The 20,972-nt window shown below is 48.3% G+C and overlaps 4 protein-coding genes across 6 annotated transcripts; 1 reads left to right on the forward strand and 3 right to left on the reverse strand.

Moving 5' to 3' along the window:
• Positions 1-1,646: 1,646 nt before the first annotated feature.
• mmp21 (matrix metallopeptidase 21) lies at positions 1,647-5,945 on the reverse strand. The gene is made up of 7 exons (XM_076033439.1): positions 5,425-5,945; positions 4,426-5,317; positions 3,858-3,997; positions 3,614-3,755; positions 2,864-3,121; positions 2,572-2,744; positions 1,647-2,103 (listed from the first exon to the last, which is right to left on the reverse strand). Exons 1-7 carry the CDS (start codon positions 5,569-5,571, stop codon positions 1,798-1,800), a joined length of 2,058 nt encoding a protein of 685 aa, XP_075889554.1. The 5' UTR covers positions 5,572-5,945; the 3' UTR covers positions 1,647-1,797.
• Positions 5,946-5,998: 53 nt separating this feature from the next.
• Positions 5,999-9,567, reverse strand: uros (uroporphyrinogen III synthase). 3 transcript variants are annotated; one of them, XM_076033442.1, is made up of 10 exons: positions 9,549-9,567; positions 8,072-8,146; positions 7,895-7,978; positions 7,705-7,801; positions 7,490-7,564; positions 7,031-7,105; positions 6,863-6,946; positions 6,637-6,722; positions 6,463-6,561; positions 5,999-6,350 (listed from the first exon to the last, which is right to left on the reverse strand). In XM_076033442.1, the coding sequence occupies exons 1-10, from the start codon at positions 9,561-9,563 to the stop codon at positions 6,228-6,230; spliced, it is 813 nt and encodes a 270-aa protein (XP_075889557.1). In that variant the 5' UTR covers positions 9,564-9,567; the 3' UTR covers positions 5,999-6,227. The 3 variants fall into 3 exon arrangements, with proteins under 3 accessions (XP_075889557.1, XP_075889556.1, XP_075889558.1); XM_076033441.1 differs by lacking the exon at positions 9,549-9,567 and adding an exon at positions 8,574-8,873; XM_076033443.1 differs by lacking the exon at positions 9,549-9,567 and having other exon boundaries at positions 8,072-8,567.
• bccip (BRCA2 and CDKN1A interacting protein) lies at positions 8,904-12,119 on the forward strand. The gene is made up of 7 exons (XM_076033440.1): positions 8,904-9,140; positions 9,441-9,515; positions 9,596-9,676; positions 9,756-9,842; positions 10,313-10,500; positions 11,148-11,316; positions 11,446-12,119. The coding sequence occupies exons 1-7, from the start codon at positions 8,910-8,912 to the stop codon at positions 11,614-11,616; spliced, it is 1,002 nt and encodes a 333-aa protein (XP_075889555.1). The 5' UTR covers positions 8,904-8,909; the 3' UTR covers positions 11,617-12,119.
• On the reverse strand, positions 11,741-20,725 carry dhx32a (DEAH (Asp-Glu-Ala-His) box polypeptide 32a). The gene is made up of 11 exons (XM_076033438.1): positions 20,012-20,725; positions 18,663-18,856; positions 17,093-17,549; positions 16,754-16,987; positions 16,227-16,320; positions 15,975-16,124; positions 14,537-14,728; positions 14,268-14,408; positions 13,147-13,340; positions 12,881-13,071; positions 11,741-12,720 (listed from the first exon to the last, which is right to left on the reverse strand). The coding sequence occupies exons 1-11, from the start codon at positions 20,294-20,296 to the stop codon at positions 12,531-12,533; spliced, it is 2,322 nt and encodes a 773-aa protein (XP_075889553.1). The 5' UTR covers positions 20,297-20,725; the 3' UTR covers positions 11,741-12,530.
• Between the last annotated feature and the right edge of the window lie 247 nt (positions 20,726-20,972).

Genomic DNA, 20,972 nt, shown 5'->3' on the forward strand with positions numbered 1-20,972 from the left:
GGCCAAAAAACGTCGTGAAGTCCCGCTACTAATCGGCATTTGGTGGCAGTCGAGCATGGCAGGCTGACCGAGCCGCGCTGTAGCGTGACATAACGGGTCAAACAACCCGGCAATTCTGAGTCTCCAAACTCCAACAAAGTCCAAGAGAGATTATTGTCATATCAACGAATGAACCATTCAATATAAATTAATATGAGGCTGTTTGAAAAATAACCATCTGAAAATTGGCATAATATGAGACGCTTAAGTGAGAATTCAGACACGACACCGGAGGCGATCAGATCACAGAGACGCTGTGAATATCAAGAGACGTCAGCTTGAGGATGGAAATCTGCAAGTTCAGGCTTTTTTTATTTATTTGTCGCCGCCATATTTGCCGTAGCTGGCGACAGAATCTCATTCTGCGAAACGTTTGAGCGAACTCGCCTCCCGGTGACATTATTCCCCCCCGAGGCTCTGCTCGCTGTGACATTCTTGTTCCTTTGCTCGTAATTGATTTCTGCTTCAATTTATTAATATGGCCTATGCGGAGCTACCCGGAGCGCAGCGCCATCTATCTGAAGGCCCCCCAAGGAGCTTAATCTCCTCGGATGAGCTAAATTAATAAGAGTGTTGGAGCAACGTATTGATTACAGAATCGATGGCTGTTTCTTTTGCGCAGTGCTCGAAATGATGACTTTGAAACGGAACAGCAATAACTGATGATAAGGGGGAGGGGTTCTTTTTTTTTCAATCACTTTGCTTCAATCTAAATTTCACTGACTGACGGCGTGTAAATTGAAATGCATTTTGGAAAGCCGAGGCGATTTCTGCGATGGCTGGGTGGGTTTTCAGGCTTGTGTCGGAATTCCCGCCAGTTTTTGTTGCCGTGTTCGAATGGATGGAGGGGAATAATTATTAATATAGTGGTTTTTATGTCAACATGAACCTGTTATGCATCTGAAATTCTGGCAAGCAGGTATGCTTTTAAAGCCAATGCCAGCTTTGGACTGAGAACAGCAATGCTCCTGCAAGAGTGTCTGTGTTTGCACCTGCTGAAATGATTTATGTGATTTCTGGTCCAATGCCATGTTTAAATTTCTTCCAAACCTGCAAATACATCACATTTACTGAAAAGGCAGCATTTGTTAGAGAGTCTGTTGAGTTTTGGAGTCTTTTTCCAGGGGAAAAAAATACATTTTGAAAGTCCCTGCGTAGCGGAGGACGCCTCTCTAAATACCATGAGCCACCGAGTAACAACATTTCAATGCTCTGTATATGCTACGTATACTGCAGGATCGACAGTAAAGCTACCTTGAACCTTGAGCGCTGAACCTTCTTATCCTTCCTTTCCATGTCTCACTTCTCACTGCATGTCTGCTTCAGCTCCTTCGGCCTTCTTTGTCTGAACTTCCTTCACTTTTTCAGCTCAGGTGTCTCTGATTTCTCAACTTCCCTCTTCCTCCTCCTCCTCCCTTTCCTTGTGTGTGATGTCACTTCCTATTTAACCCACTTCCTGTGTCCTGCCTGGCCACACCAGAATACCCATGTGTAATTTTTAACACATGTATTTCACTTTAGATGTGATCAAGTTCACTATAAAGACGAAAGGGTGCAAGTGTGAAATCCATTAAAGTGGCATCAAAGTGGGAAAGCAGCTGATGTCATTGGTGCAACATTTTTAATAAAAATGGAACAACAGAAATGTCTTGTTTAATAATATCATTAAAGAGTACATATTAAAAACAACACAACAAGGGTATCAGTGCGTGCGAACGACACACGCCTACGTCAAGTGTGAGTGGGGGAGTGTCTGCCTCAGCGGGAGAGCCGGAGTGCGGTGGGATGGACGTCACAGATGTCGAACCACTGCTGCTCCACCTCCCGGTGCGGCAGGACGCCGTTCCGGGGCAGGAAGGGGCGGCGCGGGCGCTCTCGGTTGCCCAGCACTCGCCAGAAGCGCGTGCCCTTGAGCAGGAAGACGGAGCCGTGGCTGTAGGAGAAGTAGGCGGCGTCGATGTGGCCGCCCGGATGGTCTCCGCCCACCACGGCGGGGAAGACGTCCCGGATGTGTTTGGGGAAGCCTCGGGCCAAGCGGCCGGCGTCCACGTTGAAGGCGTACACCTGCGGGAGCAGACGGTCGGTCACTGTTTGACGAGCTGCTTCCTGTTCCTGTTATCAATAACCATTGAGTTGTAGCTCCGCCTCTTTTCCCCTCAAAGGACACTGGTTAAAATCAGAAATCGGACAGATGGTCATTCAAGTTGGATCTGTGGGGCACCAAAATACAACATCTAGTGGTGACATTTTATTTCGTATAAGACCCTTTAAAAAAGTTTTTTTTTTTTCTTTGTTTTTTTGTATATTTGCTTTCGAGCAAAAGAACAAAAAGCCACATTTAACCCTTGTGAGCTGCAGCTTCTCACTGTTTGGAAGCAACAATGTTTCAGCCCCTCTTCTTCACCTCAACACTCTTTATCTTGTCACATGTGTAAACACACCGCAGTTCTTCGAGCTGATTCAATCTCATCCACGGCCTCTTTGAAATATCAAGCGGCAGAGAAAAGATTAGGAGAATGAGTGTATTCTTACGAGGTTGCGTCTGAAGAAGTAGATGTGGGAGTCCCTTCTGTCGTAAAAGGCCGTGTCGATCGGACCGCCCACCCCTGGGAAACCTTCAGAGATGAGCCTCGGATAGGGCCGACCTTCCCGATCCATCCTGAAAACCTGGTCGCTCTCGCTGTCGTACCTCCAGAACTGAGTGCCTGCACAGAAAAAAACAGAGAGCAACATTCACTTTCAAAACATCCTCAGAGAAATAAACCCTGTGACTGCAAACTGTTGTACAAACTCTGACCAGCTGTTTGTGTTTCTGAGGCCTTGCCTTTAAAGAAGTAAACGTCGTCTCTCTTCCTGGACCACACGTGCACAAATGCGTCCACGCCGTCGGCGGGGATTCCACGCCAGCCGATCTGCAGCGCCACAGGGTCTCCGTAGCGAGTGCGGTTGTTCCTGTTCTCGTACAGCCAGTACCAGCCGTCCCTTATGAAGTAGGTGTTGAAGCGGATGACCACCTCACCGTAGGGTGTCTTCTCCTTCCGGACCCAGTCAAAAACGGTGCTGAATCGCCCTTTACAGCCTCCTTGTGGTGGTCAGAGAAAACACAACTTTACAAGAAGAACAAAAAGTCAAATTAACGGCAGATCTTATACCATCACACACTACTAGCTACATAATAACATATACATATATATGTATATGTATATATATATGTATATACATATATATATATGCATATATATATATATATATGTGTGTGTATATATATATATATGTATATATATGTATATATATATGTATATGTATATATATGTGTGTATATATATATATGTATATATATATATATATATATATATATATATATATATATATATATATATATATATATATATATGTGTGTGTGTGTATATATATATATATATATGTATATATATATATATATATATATATATATATATATATATATATATATATATATATATATATATATATATATATACATATATATATATATATATATACATATATATATATATATATACCTCCATGGGCATCCACTAGATGGTGCTGTTACCATAGAGTTGCTGTATGGCCTTCCTGTCCATCCAGTCCATCTCGAAGGTCGACTCCTGGGGCAGGTAGCTGGGCTGCATGATGGAACCGGCTCTGTAGACGTGAGGCAGCCCCAGAACGTGGCCAATCTCATGAACCGCCACCTTACAGGATGAGGAGAGGTGACGAGGGGGTCAGTCTGTGGCGGGATTGAAAGAAACTTCCTATATCTGAAGGGTCCACATTTCACACTGTGGTTTTGTTACTTTGAGCAGGCTGATGCCGTTGCCAGCGTTGGGACCGGTGAAGTGCTCGTCATCATCAAAGTGTATATCACCCAGGAACCAGGCGTGAGCAAATTCTTGACCAGAGCCGTCGAACTTCTGATTGCAACCCAGATGTCTCCCTGTGAAGAATTAATTAGCACAGAATTTTACAACAACTGTTTGGTTCTGCAATTGGTGGTTTCTGCAGAAGAAGAACTTTGATGTAAGCAGGAAAAACAAAGATCACATCATGGTGCAACGATAGTCAAATGTGATGCATTTGAAATATTGCGCAGATGAGCTTCAACTCTTTTCTGTAGTGAAATAAAACTTTTGAGCAATGACTACATGGAATCGTCAGCTGCTACCACCAAGACGGAGCACAAATTATGGATGTGATTTCAATCTGAATTTGTCATTAGGAGATTAGACATCCTGCAACAAAAATACTCCCTGGTGCCATGCGTTAAAGTTACAAGGGCTCGGGTACGAAAGGGGAGCAGGTGTGTTAAATTTTGCGCTATCGCTATAAAAAAAAAAAAAAAGCTGTCGTCACAGGTCGACCCACCTGTCCCGAAGCCCAGCCTGATGTCCACATCCTCCAGCGGCGACTGCGTGTCCTCCAGAAAGTCCAGCGGCGACACCTCGCTCCACATCCTGAAGGCCAGTCTGAAAATGTACCTCTGGTCCTGGATGGACAGCTGGCTGCTGTAGCCCTCACCAATGAGCCTCCACCTCAGCAGACTCTTGGAGAAGGCCATGTGTCCAGACTGGCTCAGGTCTCTCCTGCGCCTCCTGCGGTTCAGCTGGCGTTTCCTGCGTCCCACAGCTCCGTTTGGACCAACCTGGATGCTGCTGTTAGTCGACCCAGGATCCAAGCCGCTGTTGTATGAGCCGTTTGCTGACGTGTGGTTGAAGACGCCGTTGTCATCCAGGGGGAAATCCTCAGTTTGGTTTCTGCTGGTGTGGTTGGAGAAGTCGGCCAGGACACTTTCTGTGTCATTAGAAGCAAACGAGTCCCCTTCCAAGGACTCTGTGGCAGCAGAAGAAGAGTTGCTCGCTGAGCTGTTGCCATCAGTCTCGTTAAAAGTGCTCCTCAGACTCTTCTGATCTTCAGCGGGATCACTGCTCTCCTCCCCGGCCGCCGCATTGGCAGCGTTCAGCTCCATCCTGCTGTCAGGGACGCCACACCGGGGTTTGTTCATGGCGTCCTTGGTGGTGTCATCCAGCAGGCCGGTGACAGGCAGGCCAGACACACGCTGGAACTCCTCCAGTGCCAAGACAAACGCCGGGCTCAAGGCCGGAACACCGTCCCTGGCCAGTAATGGTGACGAGAGCCCCTCCTGGATCATGTCTTGAAGGTCCTCCAGGAAGTCCTCAGTGGAAGACTCATCCGAGTCTTCAGTGTGGGTCTCCTCCCAGCTCACTGGCTGAATGAATCCATACCTGGAGAGGAAAACCTGGGACAGAGTGGGAGTTACACAGGATGGTTCCTCTCAAGCGTCACTAAGCTTGCAACATGCAGAGCAGGCAAGATTTTTTTGATTCATTCCTTCCATATTTTTACCTGTGCTGAGGACTCGTCGCTGATGACCTCAGCTCGGTGAAGGTTCTGCACGTCAGAATGATCCCGATGATGGAAGAGTTTCTCCGCATCAGCTGAGCCAACGTTGGTCCAACAAAGCAAAACTATCAGCTGGATAAAAGTCAGCATCGTGGTGGTGACTGTGTGCAAATCAGATGAGGCGAAGGGAGAGACGCTGCGGTGCTTTGTAGGCCGAGCGCAGGTTAGCCCACGCCCACCCACTGGGGGGTGCAAGTCCCTCTCTCTGCAGGTGTCACTCTTTCTACTCCCTGGTGTGAAAAGCAAACCTGCCTTTACTGTCTGTGAGCCTGACTGAAGCGTATGGACGGGTCAGAGATGCTTCACTGGGTTTCTATGGGCTACTGTTGACCTGTGGACAGAGGCCAAAGTTCTCACCTGCATGTGGACAGGCTGCAACACACCTGCTCTGAACATGACACACACACACACAAACACACACACACACACACACACACACACACACACACACACACACACACACACACACACACACACACACACACACACAAAATAAATAACCAACTCCAACTTATCATCACATTTACCTGAGTTTATTTCCAAGAAAATACACCACATTCTTTCTCATGAGCCGGCATCACGTAAATAGAATCATCACAACATTCACATTTCACAAAAAGCTGCGTGCAAATTTCCTTATGTACAAATAAAACTGCCAAGGAGAGCAGAAAGGTAAAATTGGCAAATATTTGTTTATATAAATAAGGGAGGGGGAGCAGGACGAAGACCAGGGGGCCGGCCGCTGGTCACTGCAGGGCCTTGGCTATCGCTGCCGCCAGGTGCTCAGCCGTCGGCTGCTCTGCAGTGCAGCTGACGCACAAACCCTCCGCCGCCATGGCGTCTCGCGTTGTTGGACCGATGGCTGCAAACTGGAGGAACAGAAGTCAAACAGTCAACAAGAGCACAAGACTGACCAATGGCTGCACATTTGTCCTTTTTGTTTGTTTTTGGTGTATTAGTCTGTAAGTGTGAGAGACACACCTTTATCTGCAGCAGCCGCTCACCAGCCAACCTGCGAACAACTTGCAGGCAAAACTTGACTCCTGACGGACTGAAGAAGGCCACGCTGGCTGGAGGCCCCTGTGTACAATCAAGTCTTTTCTTGAGATACGGTCACTAAATTCAGAGAGAAAATACTACTGACAAAAATGTTACCTGCTCAGCAAAATAATTCTCCAGGTTTTTCTCCAGATCTGGATGTTCCGCGGTTTGATAGACAGTCAGAGTCTCCAGGGGAACTCCTGGAAACAAAGACAAGGATTCCCCGCAGTGATAAAGGTATTGCAATTATTATTATTTTTAATTAGCCAAAAACCCTGTGTTTTTTTTTTTTAATCACTATGGGATTTAATTGTGTGGCACAACAGGGTGAGATGCTCACCATTGTCCCTTAGAGCTGTAGGCAAAACCTCTCGTTTGATGGAGCCACAGGGGAAAAAGAGTGGTGGGATATTTGTGTCCTCCCCTATGATGAGAATTGGAAAAGGGTCATGAATCTTTATTTTCCAGTTTGATTTAACTGCTATTTCCAATCCAGCTAATTTCATACGTTCAATGATGAGACGTGAGAGAACGTCCGCTGTCCCTGTGTCTTCACCCACCGGGTTCAGTCCTAAACTTTGCACTGGAGAAAAACAAATTCACACACAAAAAAGATATTTGTACACAGGATATTATTATTACAGGCACAAATAAATGGTATCAACATCAGTTAAACTTGCAAGTCTTTTATGATTGTCAGAGGAAGGAAACAACATCACAAGGTGATGCACTTACTCGCCGTCTAAAGACCACTTTTATTTATTTTTTTACTGTTTCACAGCAAACCGTCACTTGCATACAACCCCCGTCCAAAGGACTTTACACACGTCTGTCGCCGAAACACCTGGTGCCTGACACACTCTGCTGGAATTAGCGCTGATGTAGTAGGGGCTAATGGAAAAGGACCACAGGCGCAGACTGAAAAAAGACAGTATCATAGTGGAGGATGAAGATGAAAGTGTCGCACCTAAAGCCGCAGTCGCCTTTCCCACCACGTACACGGACTTGGCGTTCCACTTGTCTTTCACAGAACTGTTCCACTCTGAGAACAATCAAGAGTCATATTTGAATATTTAGGGTCTCTGAGACGAGAGAATAAACAGGCACTTAATAGTTTTCGCTGTTACTATGTGCCAGGTGCAGCAATGCAAACGTCTGCCAGTGCATTTCTGTCCCACACACCTTCTCTCCTCTCTTCCGAGTCCAAGCACATCCTCACAGCCTCCACAGCTCTTGGACTGGTAAATATCAGACCTCCGTGTTTATCTGGTTGGAAGAGCTGAGGAAGAGATTGACATTTTATTTTCTTACGTTTTTCATTATATAAGAAACAAAGCAATTTCAATGCACTCAAGACTCAGTTTTCATTCACCTTATCGGTTAACATGTTCAAGGAGACAAACTTGAAAGACAGCACAGGAATTAGGGTGGCTTGATGTCCGTGTGATGCCAGTTCCTGCGGAGTCAAACCGAGAGAATTGAAGTGAAAGCAAGATGGACAGTATTTTTTGTTTTGAATCATTACTGGCAACAAAGCAAATACCCTTACCTTAATGTAAGGATCAGGTCCGGAGTCTCCATCTCTTGGCTCTTTGAGGAGCAGTACGTGCATCTTACCACAGACCTGGACCAATAAAAATACTAAAGAATTAAAGCCTAAAAAGGAGCAAAGTGAGTGACGCTCCTGTTTGACAGTTGCTGTCAAATACTGGGTGTGAAAGCAAAGCTAACCTCCACCCATTAGCAGTCATATGGGTCCCACTGATAACACGGCGGTTATGATTACTGCACCGTATAAGAGGAGTGGGCACAGGAGGTTAAATCAGCATGTTCACTGGGCGGATGTGCATGTGCTCAATGAACGAAGCGGAAACGCTCCTCTTTGTTTTTATTTTTGTTAGCAACATGCTACCAAATGCCACCGTTCACAGACAGCTCTGCAACGGCAGACATATTCTCATTTCCGGCGTAAATCTTCGACCGATTATTGCACACTGTTCCTGTTAAACGTCGACGTGACCGAGATTTGAGATTCGAGAGTCAAAACATACTTCTCCACTGTAGTGCCTGACAACTTTCTGGTTTCTCCTTTTGTGACGACATGACATTTGAGACTGTTAAAGGGGGAGGTTAACTGTGAATGGAGTAAGTTTATCGATAAAATGTAAGCAGTTTACGAAGAAAGCACTTATTCTCCCAATAACAGATACATTAGTGATTAGTTTGTTAAAGTGAATAAAGTCTAGTAGTCGTTTTATTATTCGATATATGAGTATATCATTTTAAGCTCCCCTTCAGGTTTCTGAAATAGCCTATTCCGGCCGGCAACATTTTGGCTCCAACAGTTGCTCTGTAACAAGCGTCGAATCGTGTACGTTTGAGCCAAAATGGCGACCTCCTTCCTTACGTCGCCGTGGCTCTTTAAGCGCCGCCCCGCCCCGCCCACTCAGCTCACACGTGTGTTGACGATTGGCAGCATGGCTTCCTCGGCTAAACGGCGAGCAGTGGGTCTGGGTGAAAATCCCAAAGAAAGTGAGGACAGCTCCGACGAGAATCCGGAAGAGGAGGATGATTCCGGGGAGGAGGACAGCGAGGATTCGGAGGAGGAAATTAACGAGGTGAAGGACCGAAGTTCGTGTGTGTTGATGCCGTGCTCGGCCTCGTCAGCCCGGCTAGCTAGCTCGCTGGCTAGCAAGCTAACCCAGCTGTCAGCTACCAGGTAGACAGAAGTGTTCAATAGGTGTCAAGCGGTGAGACGAAACATTAACTTTTTACGTCAAGACCATGCTGGTGTACGCCGCTTGTGTATATCCCTATGTATACCTTGAATGAGAATAACCACCAGCCATCAAAACTTCATTCATTAAAAAGTAAAGCGATTTGGTCTCTAACCGCGCCGTGCTTTGCTTCACACTCAGGAAGTGGTCGTGGACTTCGAGGCTCACACTATTTCTGACAACGACTTCAACGGCATCAAGAAACTCCTGCAACAGGTTCGGCACCGAACGCCATTGTTGATCACTCACACGCGCGCGCCCCATCTGACGTCACGTACGTCCCCTTTTGGAAACAGGTATTTTTAAAGGCCCACGTCAACACGTCAGAGATGGCGGAAATCATCATCCAGCAGAATCACGTCGGCAGCGTCATCAAGGTGAGCTCTTCTTCGGTGCGTTGAGCTGTGCTGTTGGGAGCGCGTTTCCTACCCACGCGTCTCTTTGATGTCCTTTCAGCAAGCTGAGGTGCCGGAAGACAGTGATGACGACGACCCCGACGAGGTGTTTGGCTTCATCACAATGCTCAACCTCACGGAGAGGAAGGTAACTTAGTCCACAATAAAAACAACTTGCAAAGAGAGAACAGACTGCTGGAAATCTAGAAACTGTCACCCTGGGCCTGGCAATGCTTGTGAACGGAACACGTTCACAAGAAAAATATCAGCCTGACGACAACAACAACAACATCAACAACAACAACAACAACTGACATCAGAAAAGTCGCAACGCAACAGAAAACGGGAAGTCGCACAAAAGTGACACATGCCTGGTTGGCCTTTTAGTTTATTCCATGGTTTTGCAAACAAAACACTGGCGTTGAAGCCTTTTTCCTCCCACACCACAGCTGCTTTGACCTGGACCAACAGTTTGCAGGGTGTGCGTGCAGCATCTTAAGCAATGATCACAAATGCTGTCAAGTCGTTGTTTTTTTTTCCTCAATCGTCGCACGTACTTTCGTGTACGTACTCCATACCAGTGTCCCGTCACTGAACTGGCGGCTGACTTGTCGACAGGATGTGCAGTGCGTGGAGGAGGTGAAGGAGCTCCTCTTGGATCGCTGCGAGAAGAGCGCGGCGCCCAGCGTGACGGAGCAGCTGGAGAAGATCCTGGGCGACACCAGCAAGCCTGTGGGGCTGCTGCTGAGCGAGCGCTTCGTCAACGTGCCGCCGCAGATCGCCCTGCCGCTGCACAAGCACCTCCAGTGAGTAACTGCTCCTTCTTTTAGGTTTGCTGTGCTGAAAACTGAGCCATCACTTGATGGCGTCTTTGTAGGGAAGTTCTCTCCTCCAACTGTGTGAGCAGAGTCTTTTCTGTCATTAAACATAGATGGGTGCAAATGGGATGAAATTGCAGCAGCCCCTAAGCAGTGCATAAATAAAATGGATGTAAAGAAGTTTAAAAAAAAAAAGAGCGAGAGCAAGAAGGAATGCAAGTTAAAATGACAAAGATCACAAAGACGCATCGCAACAAACACAAAGTGCAGAACAGATTTAAGCTCAGTATGAGCCGTGTGCACCGCAAAGAGGAACTGAAGACACCAGGCCTGTCAGCATTAATCGCAGTGAGATTAAATACAAGGTATAACGCACTAATTTATTTAAACGCCAGCCTTTTATCCCTTTAATTCACCAGTATTTAGTTCTTGGTCCAAGTCCGGTAAGAATTGCTTTTAAAAAATATGGATTAAAAAATTCAAAAACTGCAGAATTTTAAACATGCAAATCAAATTGTGATTTTTTTTTTTTTTGTTAACTTTGGAAAGTCAGATATTAATCTCCATTTCAAAAAAAATAATCGTTTGACAGCCTTAAAAAAACAACAACTTTTTTTTAAAACTCTGTCCTCCAGGGATGAGATGGCCGAAGCTCAGAGGACGAACAAGCCCAGCGGCAGGTGTCACTACTGTCTGATGATCAGCAAGACGTGCAAAGAGGCCAGCAAGAGTATTCCAGCCAGAGGAGGAGCGCCCAAAGAGGAATACCTGTTCATCAACGCAGAGGAGGAGTTCTTCTACGAGGTGAGATCAAGTTCGGAGCAACAACACCACACCACTGTTGCTTATTTCTCCTGCTTGCCAAGAATAAATATGACCTCGTTTGTCTTCCTGCAATATTTGAACGTCGCCACGCTCTCCTCCTCCTCACAGCAAGCCGTCATCAAGTTCCACTACTCGGTCCAGGAGGAGGCGGACTCCTGTCTGAGCGGCAGGTGGTCGTACGACGACGCCCCCATGAAGCCGTACAGGACAGTGATGCTGATACCAGCGGACAGGATGCCTGTCGTCATGGACAAACTCAAGGAGAACCTGACTGTGTGAACACAAGACTCCTGTATATATACACACACACACACACACACACACACACTGAGGCTCTCTGAGGATGTCACTTGCTACTAGACTGCAGGAGGCTCCTTATTATTTAGAAGCAGTGTTGGACACCTGAAGTTTATTACACTTTATTATTTTTAATATTACAGTTGGAGTTTAGACAAATTTCCAGATTGATTACTCTGTCAACGCTGCCGAGCTGTCCGTCGATGGGTTCTGTCACACGAACATGAACAGAAATGCAGTGTAACCCCCAGTGTAACTGTGGCGATCATGGAGACGAGTCAGCAGGAAAGTCATCAGTTCAACAATTTCACCTGATTCCTCCGAGAAATAGTTTGCTAAAAAATTTAAATTTAAATCTAATTTTCTTTGTACCTTGATTGTTTACATACAGAACGGTGTCGCAATATAAAGAATTTTCCAATTATGCATTTCTGGACTTCTCTGCTCTCGTCTGATTTATAATAAACACTCAAGTTTCCACCCTCCCGCGTTTTGAACAACTTCCTGTCTTCATTTGGAGGCATCTCAGTGCCTTTGTGTCGTCTCAGCCTGCAAACCTTTACGTGCACAGTAACCAGAGATGAGAAGGACATGACGGCATTCATAGCGTTGAGGGACTGACGAATGTTCTCGCCGCAGCCGGCACGAGAACTGCAAGGTGTCACATGACTGCCTGCAATCAGGAGGTCGCAGATTTTGACGTTTCCTGCAGCACAAAGCCGTTCTGTTGTTGACCTGCAGCCTCTTAACATGTAAAAAATGTCAAGGTTGGAGGTGAGAAGAGCTCGTGCTTGGGTTGCAGGACGAGACTGGCGAAAAGATGCTGCTCAATTGTTCAGTTTCAGCCAGTGGTGAAAAAAACGTTTCCAACCTGCGAAAGAGTCTGCAGCCGCTGCTCACTGAACCACACACCTGTCGTAGGTCTGCGGCGCCACCACTGCGCAGCCGCTCTCGCCGCCTTTTTGCTTTGTTTTTTTCTCTTTACATTTTTTGGATCGATTGGGGTCCAACATGCCCTGCAGTACCTCTTTGCTCTCGCTAGGGGGCAGGTTGTAGAAGAAGTAGAGCGGTGCCATCTGGATAAACCTGAAATACACAAAAGATGAAAAAAGTGTGTGTGTGTGGTGGGGGTGGTAGTTACTCACTGGATGCGTTAAAACGGTTACAATTGGACCAAATGATCCAGTTTTAGGTTCAAAACAAATACGTTATTTCCTGAGACCACATCTGTGTGTGTTTGACTTACACTTGAGGGGAAATTTCCGACACGGTCCTCATGCAGTTGTTCTCTGAGAAGGTGTAGTCGTGGAAGACCACCCACTCGGGCAGCCCCAGCTTGTGCGACGGGGCTCCGTAGCCGGACTCGGGGTGCAGGTGGGCCACGTGTTTGTGCGCCAGGATCAGGTAGTTTCCGGCTCCGTCCACGTCCCGGGCGATCTGCCGGGCCGAGAGGAGACGCTGCCATGTAGTTCAGTTGTGCCGGGGCTGGATTCCGCGGTCGCCTCCACCTACCTGCATGAAGAAGCCAGCCAGCAGAGCTCTCTTCAGGTTGAGGCTGTTGGTCCTGGTGCCGAAGGAGGGCTCGGAGATGGGGAGCTCGATCCTGTTCAGAGTGTCGGTCAACTCCGAGCGGACGGCTTCGGCCGTCTTCAGCGCGGAAAACGACAGGAAGTTATCCTGGCACCACTTTTCTGCGCTGGCGGCGTCTGAAGGTAAAAAGACGGAACAAGACCGTTGGTCGGAGAAAGACGTCCAGAGGTGTCGGACACTGGAACCACAATTTCTGGAAATTTAGTTTGAATTCTTCACTAAACTGCATGGATCAAATGAATTGCAGCAAAGATTTAAATTCCAGGGTTGTGTAATTATTATCTTTCACATGATATTAATGCAAATACATCTTCTTTTTTTTTTTGCTTTACACTTAATTTTACTTTATTTATTTAAACAGACCAAAATACAGTAAAATCTCATAAGACTTGTTGACTTGAGCAAACCTCATCTGATCACAGGAAAACATCATTTAGCCCCGTGTTTACAGCCTCCCTTCCTTCTACATGGTTGGAGGCGGACAAAAAACATGGCGGTCTCAAGGTGCAGAAATAGCAAGAGCACAGATCTGTCAGTGCCCTCTGTGACATCACAGCGGGCCACTGAACTATCTGTCCTTCCTTGCACCTCTTTGTGAAAGGATGGACTTCTCTTATTTTCTCTTATTTCAGGAAAGTTCACCGACAGGACAGAGATTATTACTCAACAGAGTCGATTTTATTATGGACATTAAAATTCTAATTTAGTTTCAGTGCAGTTTTAGTGCAATCAATTCATCTTTAATGCAATTAATTGAAAATATTTTGTCCTGACAAGAGGCCGTTTATGCTACAGTTGCTGAACTCGGGGTTCCCTTCCCTCGTCTGAAGAAACAGGCACCCACCGAGGAGCAGGAGGGTATGTAGACAAACACATAATGTACTGTAGTGCTGCAATAGCATGAGGAATGTGTATCAGAGCAGATTTTATTTTATGTTTACCTACTACGTATATGCAAGTTCTGTTTACTATTTGTCCAGGGGGGGGGGGCAGGATGGCTGGAAAGGCCACCGGTGAGGACGCTCCCTTCACCTGTGACTCACATTGCTGCCGCCGGCTCTGTCTGAAGGCGTTGTAGATGTTGACCAGGGTGAAGTGGTCGCCCTCTGGGTGGCGGAACCTGCGGTGGCACTGGGCCGCCTCACGGCTCGACCCGGCGGGCGGCTCCAGGAAGCAGCTGGGCGCTGAGGGACACAAGGAAGAACCTGGGGTTCAGTGTGTGGAGTCTACTGGAGCTCCTCCAACAACCAGGCCCGTCTAAAGATCAGCTGTTGGAATGGAGCCGAAAACCCCCCAAAAAACCTGAACGCACCAGACAACATGGCGGCGACGGTCAGCATCTCGCTGACGCAGTCGAACTCGCAGGACGCCAGCAGAGCCTTGGCCATCTGAGGCTCCAGGGGGATCTCCGACATGATGATGCCGATCTCGGACAGGTTGCCGTCGTCGTCCAGCGCTGCCAGGTAATCCAGCTCCTCCAGCGCCTGCATGAGACCCTCCGGATCTGCACCGTGGAGGTCGACAAAAGAAAACAAGCGTAAATAGCTACAAACTCCTCGCATGATCAGGGTTTGGCTGACAGACGCCCCAGGTGTCCTGATCTATATAAAACCACCAAAACGATATATTTAAACGTCACAGAATGGCAAATTTGTGGCTTCCAGGACACAATTTATTACATTTTTCGCCCCTGAGAAACTATTTTGCGGGCGACCAGAATTCTCCGAACGAAAACGAGGTCAAGTGGCTTCTCTGCCAAATGTGAGCAGGACTGCGGAGGAGCTGCCGAATATTTGGCCCGCGCTCCCGCTTCATTGTGCGAGTTTTAACGAGGTGGAGACGCGTTGTGTAATCGCTAACGAGCCCCCCCCCCACCCTCCTCGTCTGGGCAGGTCGTCCCGGGGCTCGGACAATAGACAGTGGCCGGCCGCTGTCGGCTCGGCTCAGTCACGGCTGAGCGGCCGCAAACAGCTTCACTCTGCACATTCATAGGCAACTTCCTCCTGCCAGGATGACACGCACACACACACACACACACACACACACACACACACACACACACACACACACACACACACACACACACACACACACACACACACACACACACACACACACCTCCTGCAGTCACCTCTCTGGTTGTGTTTGGCTTGGAGACTAACGGCATCTGTGGGAACCAGCGATGTGATGGGGGGGGGGGGGTCACAGCGCCAGTTCTGGTGAGGCTCATCAGCAGAGCTGGGCCAGTCCATGGAGATATCAATAGTATCGATACCAAGGTGGTATTGGTATCAGATCGATACTCTGTCTGATGAGGTCGATACCTTTCTTGCATTTTCTGTGTTTGGGTGTGTGTGTGTGTGTGTGTGTGTGTGTGTGTGTGTGTGTGTGTGTGTATGTGTGTGTGTGTGTGAGAGAGACCTACAACCTGTCTTTATTTTTCACCTGCGTGTAATAGAAGGTGGTTTTTGTTGCATGATTGACAACTTTATATTTGGTTACATTGTTATTGTTTTTTTTTTGTTATTTTGCACTGGTGACTATCTTGTTGTGTTTTATTGTCGTTATAGTTATTTCATTTAAAAAAATGTGTACTTGTCAAAAATCTTTGCTGACTGTTTTTACTATGTTAATTATCAACTAACTAAACGGGAAAATCTCAAAAACATTCAATGATCGTGACATTTCAAGTAAAAAGTATCGGTATCGCCCAGTATCGCCCCCCCCCCCCCCTCTGTCCCCACACTCACCAGGCCGGTCCATGAAGTCGCACTGCGCCAGGCCGGCGATCTCCAGCCTCTTCAGGAAGAGGACGGTGGGCGTGATGTTGGACTCCAGGATCAGCGGCCGGTTCTCTGCAGGCAGCCGCTCGTCTTCTGGGTACAGGCGGAAACACTTGCCTGGATGAAAAAAAAAAAAAGACAAACACAACGACAGCGCACAACTCAGTCGATGACGTCGAAAACAAAAACCCAGCGGATCCGGTGGGAGGCGGAACGTACCGGCTGGTCGGGCCAGCTGCCTGCGCTGCTCTGCCTGGCACTGACTGACGGGTCGGAGCGCCACCGAGTGGGCTCGGATTCTGGGGTTGTACACCTGCAGAGTCCAAACACACGTTTGTGTCTCGTGCGACTTATGTAAAATCGGCATGTGATGCAGCTGGACAGATATCATGCTCGTTTGGGCAACTTTCCACAGAAATGTGAAGTTTTAAAAAAAATCAGGCACTGTATTGTCCTGGTGAAATAAAGCCTTGGTTGAAATTTTGAGATTTTATTTTTCCTTCTCTTCAATTTTCTCTTCTGGCTCGATGGAACAGGTAAAAAAAAAAAAAACACGATACATGGGCAAATATGACTCAGCAAAGCCTTTGAGTCGGCCAATGAGAGCTCAGAGCCCCGCCCCTCCTAGAAAGCTTCCAACAGAACAAAAATATTTTCAATCTGCCGTTTCACTCGGCATCTGATCTGGGAAAAATCAGAGCTTTATTTCACCAACTCATCACTAATGTTTAAGGGTCCGAGTTGACCTTTTCCTTCTGGACTCCTGCGTCGATGACAAAGTAGACGCTGTCTGCCGGCCAGCACACGTCTTCAGCCTGGCGGGTGGAGAGGAACACCGTCCTGGAGCCGTGGGAGGCCGGCTGCTCCGAGTGTGAAGCTCCTCCCTGGGCAGGACACAAGGCCACGGGCACCAGCGGTCCCTGCTCCGCTCCCAGTCTGGTCCCTTCTTTCTTGAGGATGCTGTGGGCGCACTGGACCTCCTGCAGGCAGGCAGGCAGACAGACAGACAGACAGACAGACACCAGTGAAGCCTTCCACCCTCCTCTCAGCTCCGGGTTCCAAACTAAATGCTCTGCAGCTCTCACCTCGGCCGAGGCCAGGAACACGGCCACGTCTCCTTCCTCTCTGGTCCGGTGGATCTCCAGAACCAGCCTCAACGCCGCGTAGAAGTAGTCCTTGCTGCCGCCGCCGCCACTACTGCTGCTGCCGCTGCTGCCGCTGCTGCTGCTGCTGCTGCCGCTGCTGCTGCTGCTGCTGCTGCTGCTGCTGCTGCTGCTGCGCACCACCTGGGCAGCAGACGTGGACTCCAGGCTGATGAGGGGGACGCGGCCGTAGTGCTTCAGCAGCCTGTCGGCCATGGGGCCCACGGTGAGGAGCACCACCCGCAGCTCGGGCCTCTGCAGCAGGATGTCCCTGAGGAGGCCCAGCAGGACGTCGGTGCTGACCGTCCTGTGGTGGGCCTGGTCGATGACCACCACGCCGTAGTGCTCCAGGAAGGGGTCGGACATCATCTCCCTCAGCAGCATGTCGTCAGTGCAGTACCTGGGAGACACACCGACCGCGTTCTCTGTAAAACCGGCCTCAAGGAGGAAGTCTGTCATCGGTGGGTGTGTGTGTGGGTTGTTGTTTTTTTTTTTTTATCTTATCGTGATGAAAAAAGTAACAGAGGAAAAAAAGGTAAACACGAGAAAAAAGGAAAAAAGGAAAAGGGGAACAATAAAAGAAAAAAACAAAAAAGAAGAAGCCTTTCTAGCCATCCTGGCCCCGCCTCCCCAAATATTAAACAGAATTTGCTTATTGGCCTCTGACCTCTCTCACACACCTGCTAGCTTAGCCCCGCCCCCATTTATTTGACATTGCTTCACCGACTGACTCTCTCACCCAGTGCAAATAAGGCGAATGCATGTGCTGCTTTATTTTTCATCAAATAAAACAAAACAAAACAAAACATATTGACTGAATTGCACCTGCCACCCACCCCCAGAATAACATCAACAAGATGTATAAAGAAAAATAGAGAAATGCTCCTGGCAGCGAAAATGGAGCTCAGCCGTCCCCTGTAGAGGAATGCAATTTTCCACCTCACTTGAACCTACTGACAGTGTATCAACAAGAACATCGGAATCACAAGATCGGAGTGCAAATTAAGTCATATGACAAGCAACGGCAGCGGCAGCAGCAGCAGCAGCAGCAGCAGCAGCGAGAAGGCGCTGCTTGGAAAGACAAACACTGACTTCCCCCATCGGCAATATCACACAGGAACCTGCTACACAACTGAGTCCTCAGTAAACACAAGTCCTTTTAATAAGACTGAGAACTGAGAAATCATGAAACACTATTGGGAATAAAATGTTAAACAATGAGTTTAATGGAGCACTATTAAAGAAAAGACACAAAGATCCTCAACCTTTGACTCCAGGTGACTTTTTAAAAATTCCTCCTGCTGTTGTTCTATCCATTAGTGAAATCACAGAACACGTTATGTGACTGTGACTTCACAGCAGAAGCTCAATCTGCTGTCGGCTCTGAAAAAGTGAAATGCCCAGATGGCTTTTTGTCGCTGTGGCTGAGAGAAAAATGTCCCTTGACTATTTAAAGTCTAATCCACTTATGCGCGTGTTTGTGTGCCTGGACCCTGCAGCCGGTCCCACCAACCTGAGGACGGTGTCCGAGGAGCAGCAGGCCTCCAGCGGGATGGAGTAGCCCACCTCGTGGCCGATGTTCACGTCCATCTCGTCGGCCACGCGCAGGGCCAGGTCCACCGCCTGCCGCCTGCTGGTCTGCGTGCACACCACCATCCCGTGCCGGTACTGGGCCGAGAGGCAGAACTCTGCGCACCACTGGGGGATCTGGAGGGCCAAAAACAAAACAAAAGTGTCACCATGTCCTTTTTGCCACCTTTAAATGATCATTTCAAAAATATTTCCTCCCACAACTTCCTCTGTGGTCTTTTTGGTTCCCCCTAACATTCCAAACACAACCTGCTTTTACAGTTCAGGGTCTGCAGCCTTGGGAGGACCTGCTGGACCACAGGCTCTGCCAGACCCAAACACGCCAGGCCGCAATGCATCTTGGGACATGCTGGGCCACAAATATCCCAAGTCGTAGGCAGATGACGGCCCTCTGGAGTCTGGACCTGCTCTAGGTTTCTTCCCACAGGGGAGTTTTTCCGGGCCACTGTCGCATTTCGCTTGCTCTGGGGGCCCAGTTGGTTCCTTTTTCCCTGATTGTACAAAGCGCTTTGAGACGTCTTTGGATGTTATTTAGGATGTTCGCTGGCCACTGCACCTAGAGGGTGTCAGCCAGGCAACCAACACCATATGGTCCTAAACAGGACCAAACAACAGGTGTGTCTATCAAGTCGATTCATGTGTAAAAAAAAAATTAAAAAAAAATGATAGTGAATATAACTATGATTTCAATTTTTCAATAAAATAAATGCAGTGCTACTTTATATATATATATATATATATTTTTTTTTTTATTATTATTATTTTTTTCCCTTTATGTTAGTAACACATGGTGCAAACAGCCAGTGACCAGAGATATCCAACAGTATTATCTCTCATCGTGCAAAATTTGCTTTGGCAGCAGCAAGCGGCTCCAGCGGATCAGGGCTTAGCAAGCGGGAGGAGGAGGAGGAGGAGGAGGAGGGTGTTGGGAGTGGGGAGGTGGGGGAGGGAGGGTGTTCCCCCAACAGGGTCACTACTGCTTTTGTGAAGCAAGCCGGATGGTGTGACAGGCACCAGTGTGGACAGCAGTGTCCAACAAGTGCATTCTGCTGAGCTGGGCAGTCCTCTCTCTCACGCACACGCACACGCACACACACACACACACACACACACACACACAGTTACAGAGTTATAATGTGTGGATGCTGGGAGGGGAAGTGGAGAGCAGATACACAAATCACCGGGACAGATTCAGTAGGGCAAAGCTGATGAGTCCTGAACAAATAATATGTGTGAAGATCTCAAACCCCCCCCCAATTTCAAAGTCCTCACCTGTGTGCTCCTGCCGGTCTTGGCCGTCCCGGACACTATGAGCAGCTGGTTGTGGGCCAGGGCCGCCTCGAACTGGCCCCTGGCCCTCCACACCGGCAGGCTCGTGCGCTCCCTCAGCAGCTGGTAGTAGCGGGAGGAGAAGGGCAAGCCGTCGAAGCGGTTCAGCTCCAGGTCGTCGCCGAAGCAGAAGGGATCTTCGGCGGGTCGGTCCTCCTCCTCCTCCTCCTCCTCCTCGCCTGCGGGGCAGACAGAGTCCGAGTCCGCCGGGTGGTTCTCACCGGACATGGCGCGTCCGTCCGTCCGTCTGTCTGTCCGGCGGGACGCGGAGGAGAAGAAAGAGAGACGCAGTGTCCTACAGTCGCAGTGACGCGTCCATCGCACCGAGATACAATCACGATAACAAAGAAATACAATCAGTCACTCCGCTCCAACGGTCATCATTGACGTGGCTCCTCGGACCCCCGGGGGGGAAAAAAATAAATAAATAAATAAAAGTTAGTGGAAGTTTGACGCTGCTCCGCGCGGACCGGCGCGTCATTCCTCCACACGTGTTGCCGTTTTTGCTCAGCGCGCTCCACACACGCACGCGTCCCCTACATCCAAAGAGGTCACGTGCAAAAGAGCGAGGGATGCGCGCCGGCGCGTGTTTACCTGATGGCTGGGCGGGGCTTCGTTGTGCCCCCCTCCCACCTTCAAGAACGGCGTTTTCTTCCTCACTCACTTTGGTTCTTTAAATTTGTTAAACTTGACACGAGGGAACGCAATGACGTTTCCAGCACGTGACCACTGGAATGGTCGACAACACACAACGACGTCATGTCATTTGTGCGCAAACACCAACCGAGACAATTAAAGACGCAGGAGCCGCCACGAAACGACCTGATGTCACTGACTTTGGTTTAATTCCCTGGACAACAGGTGGCGCTGTCGCTATCGGTCCTTCCAAAACAAAACGCATTCA

Source organism: Nelusetta ayraudi, unplaced genomic scaffold (genome assembly GCF_046127955.1).
Source record: "Nelusetta ayraudi isolate G7.1 ecotype Tasmania unplaced genomic scaffold, CSIRO-AGI_Nayr_v1 ptg000042l, whole genome shotgun sequence".
Lineage (NCBI taxonomy): Eukaryota > Metazoa > Chordata > Actinopteri > Tetraodontiformes > Monacanthidae > Nelusetta > Nelusetta ayraudi.

What these genes read in the sequence shown, in the direction of transcription:
- mmp21 (XM_076033439.1), bottom strand. Translation starts at nt 5,571, where the DNA reads ATGCTGACTTTTATCCAGCTGATAGTTTTGCTTTGTTGGACCAACGTT. An exon ending in ACGGCATCAGCCTGCTCAAA is followed by an intron (nt 3,756 to 3,857) that starts GTAACAAAACCA and finishes TCATCCTGTAAG; the next exon opens with GTGGCGGTTCATGAGATTGG. An exon ending in GGCCATACAGCAACTCTATG is followed by an intron (nt 3,122 to 3,613) that starts GTAACAGCACCA and finishes GACCACCACAAG; the next exon opens with GAGGCTGTAAAGGGCGATTC.
- uros (XM_076033441.1), bottom strand. Translation starts at nt 8,630, where the DNA reads ATGTCATGTCGTCACAAAAGGAGAAACCAGAAAGTTGTCAGGCACTAC. An exon ending in CTCACGTCTCATCATTGAAC is followed by an intron (nt 6,947 to 7,030) that starts GTATGAAATTAG and finishes TTCTCATCATAG; the next exon opens with GGGAGGACACAAATATCCCA. An exon ending in AGAATTATTTTGCTGAGCAG is followed by an intron (nt 6,562 to 6,636) that starts GTAACATTTTTG and finishes GATTGTACACAG; the next exon opens with GGGCCTCCAGCCAGCGTGGC.
- bccip (XM_076033440.1), top strand. Translation starts at nt 8,910, where the DNA reads ATGGCGACCTCCTTCCTTACGTCGCCGTGGCTCTTTAAGCGCCGCCCC. An exon ending in TCAAGAAACTCCTGCAACAG is followed by an intron (nt 9,516 to 9,595) that starts GTTCGGCACCGA and finishes TTTTGGAAACAG; the next exon opens with GTATTTTTAAAGGCCCACGT. An exon ending in ACGTCGGCAGCGTCATCAAG is followed by an intron (nt 9,677 to 9,755) that starts GTGAGCTCTTCT and finishes ATGTCCTTTCAG; the next exon opens with CAAGCTGAGGTGCCGGAAGA.
- dhx32a (XM_076033438.1), bottom strand. Translation starts at nt 20,296, where the DNA reads ATGTCCGGTGAGAACCACCCGGCGGACTCGGACTCTGTCTGCCCCGCA. An exon ending in TCCTCGGACACCGTCCTCAG is followed by an intron (nt 17,550 to 18,662) that starts GTTGGTGGGACC and finishes TGTGTCTCCCAG; the next exon opens with GTACTGCACTGACGACATGC. An exon ending in GCAGCTGGCCCGACCAGCCG is followed by an intron (nt 16,125 to 16,226) that starts GTACGTTCCGCC and finishes TTTTTCATCCAG; the next exon opens with GCAAGTGTTTCCGCCTGTAC.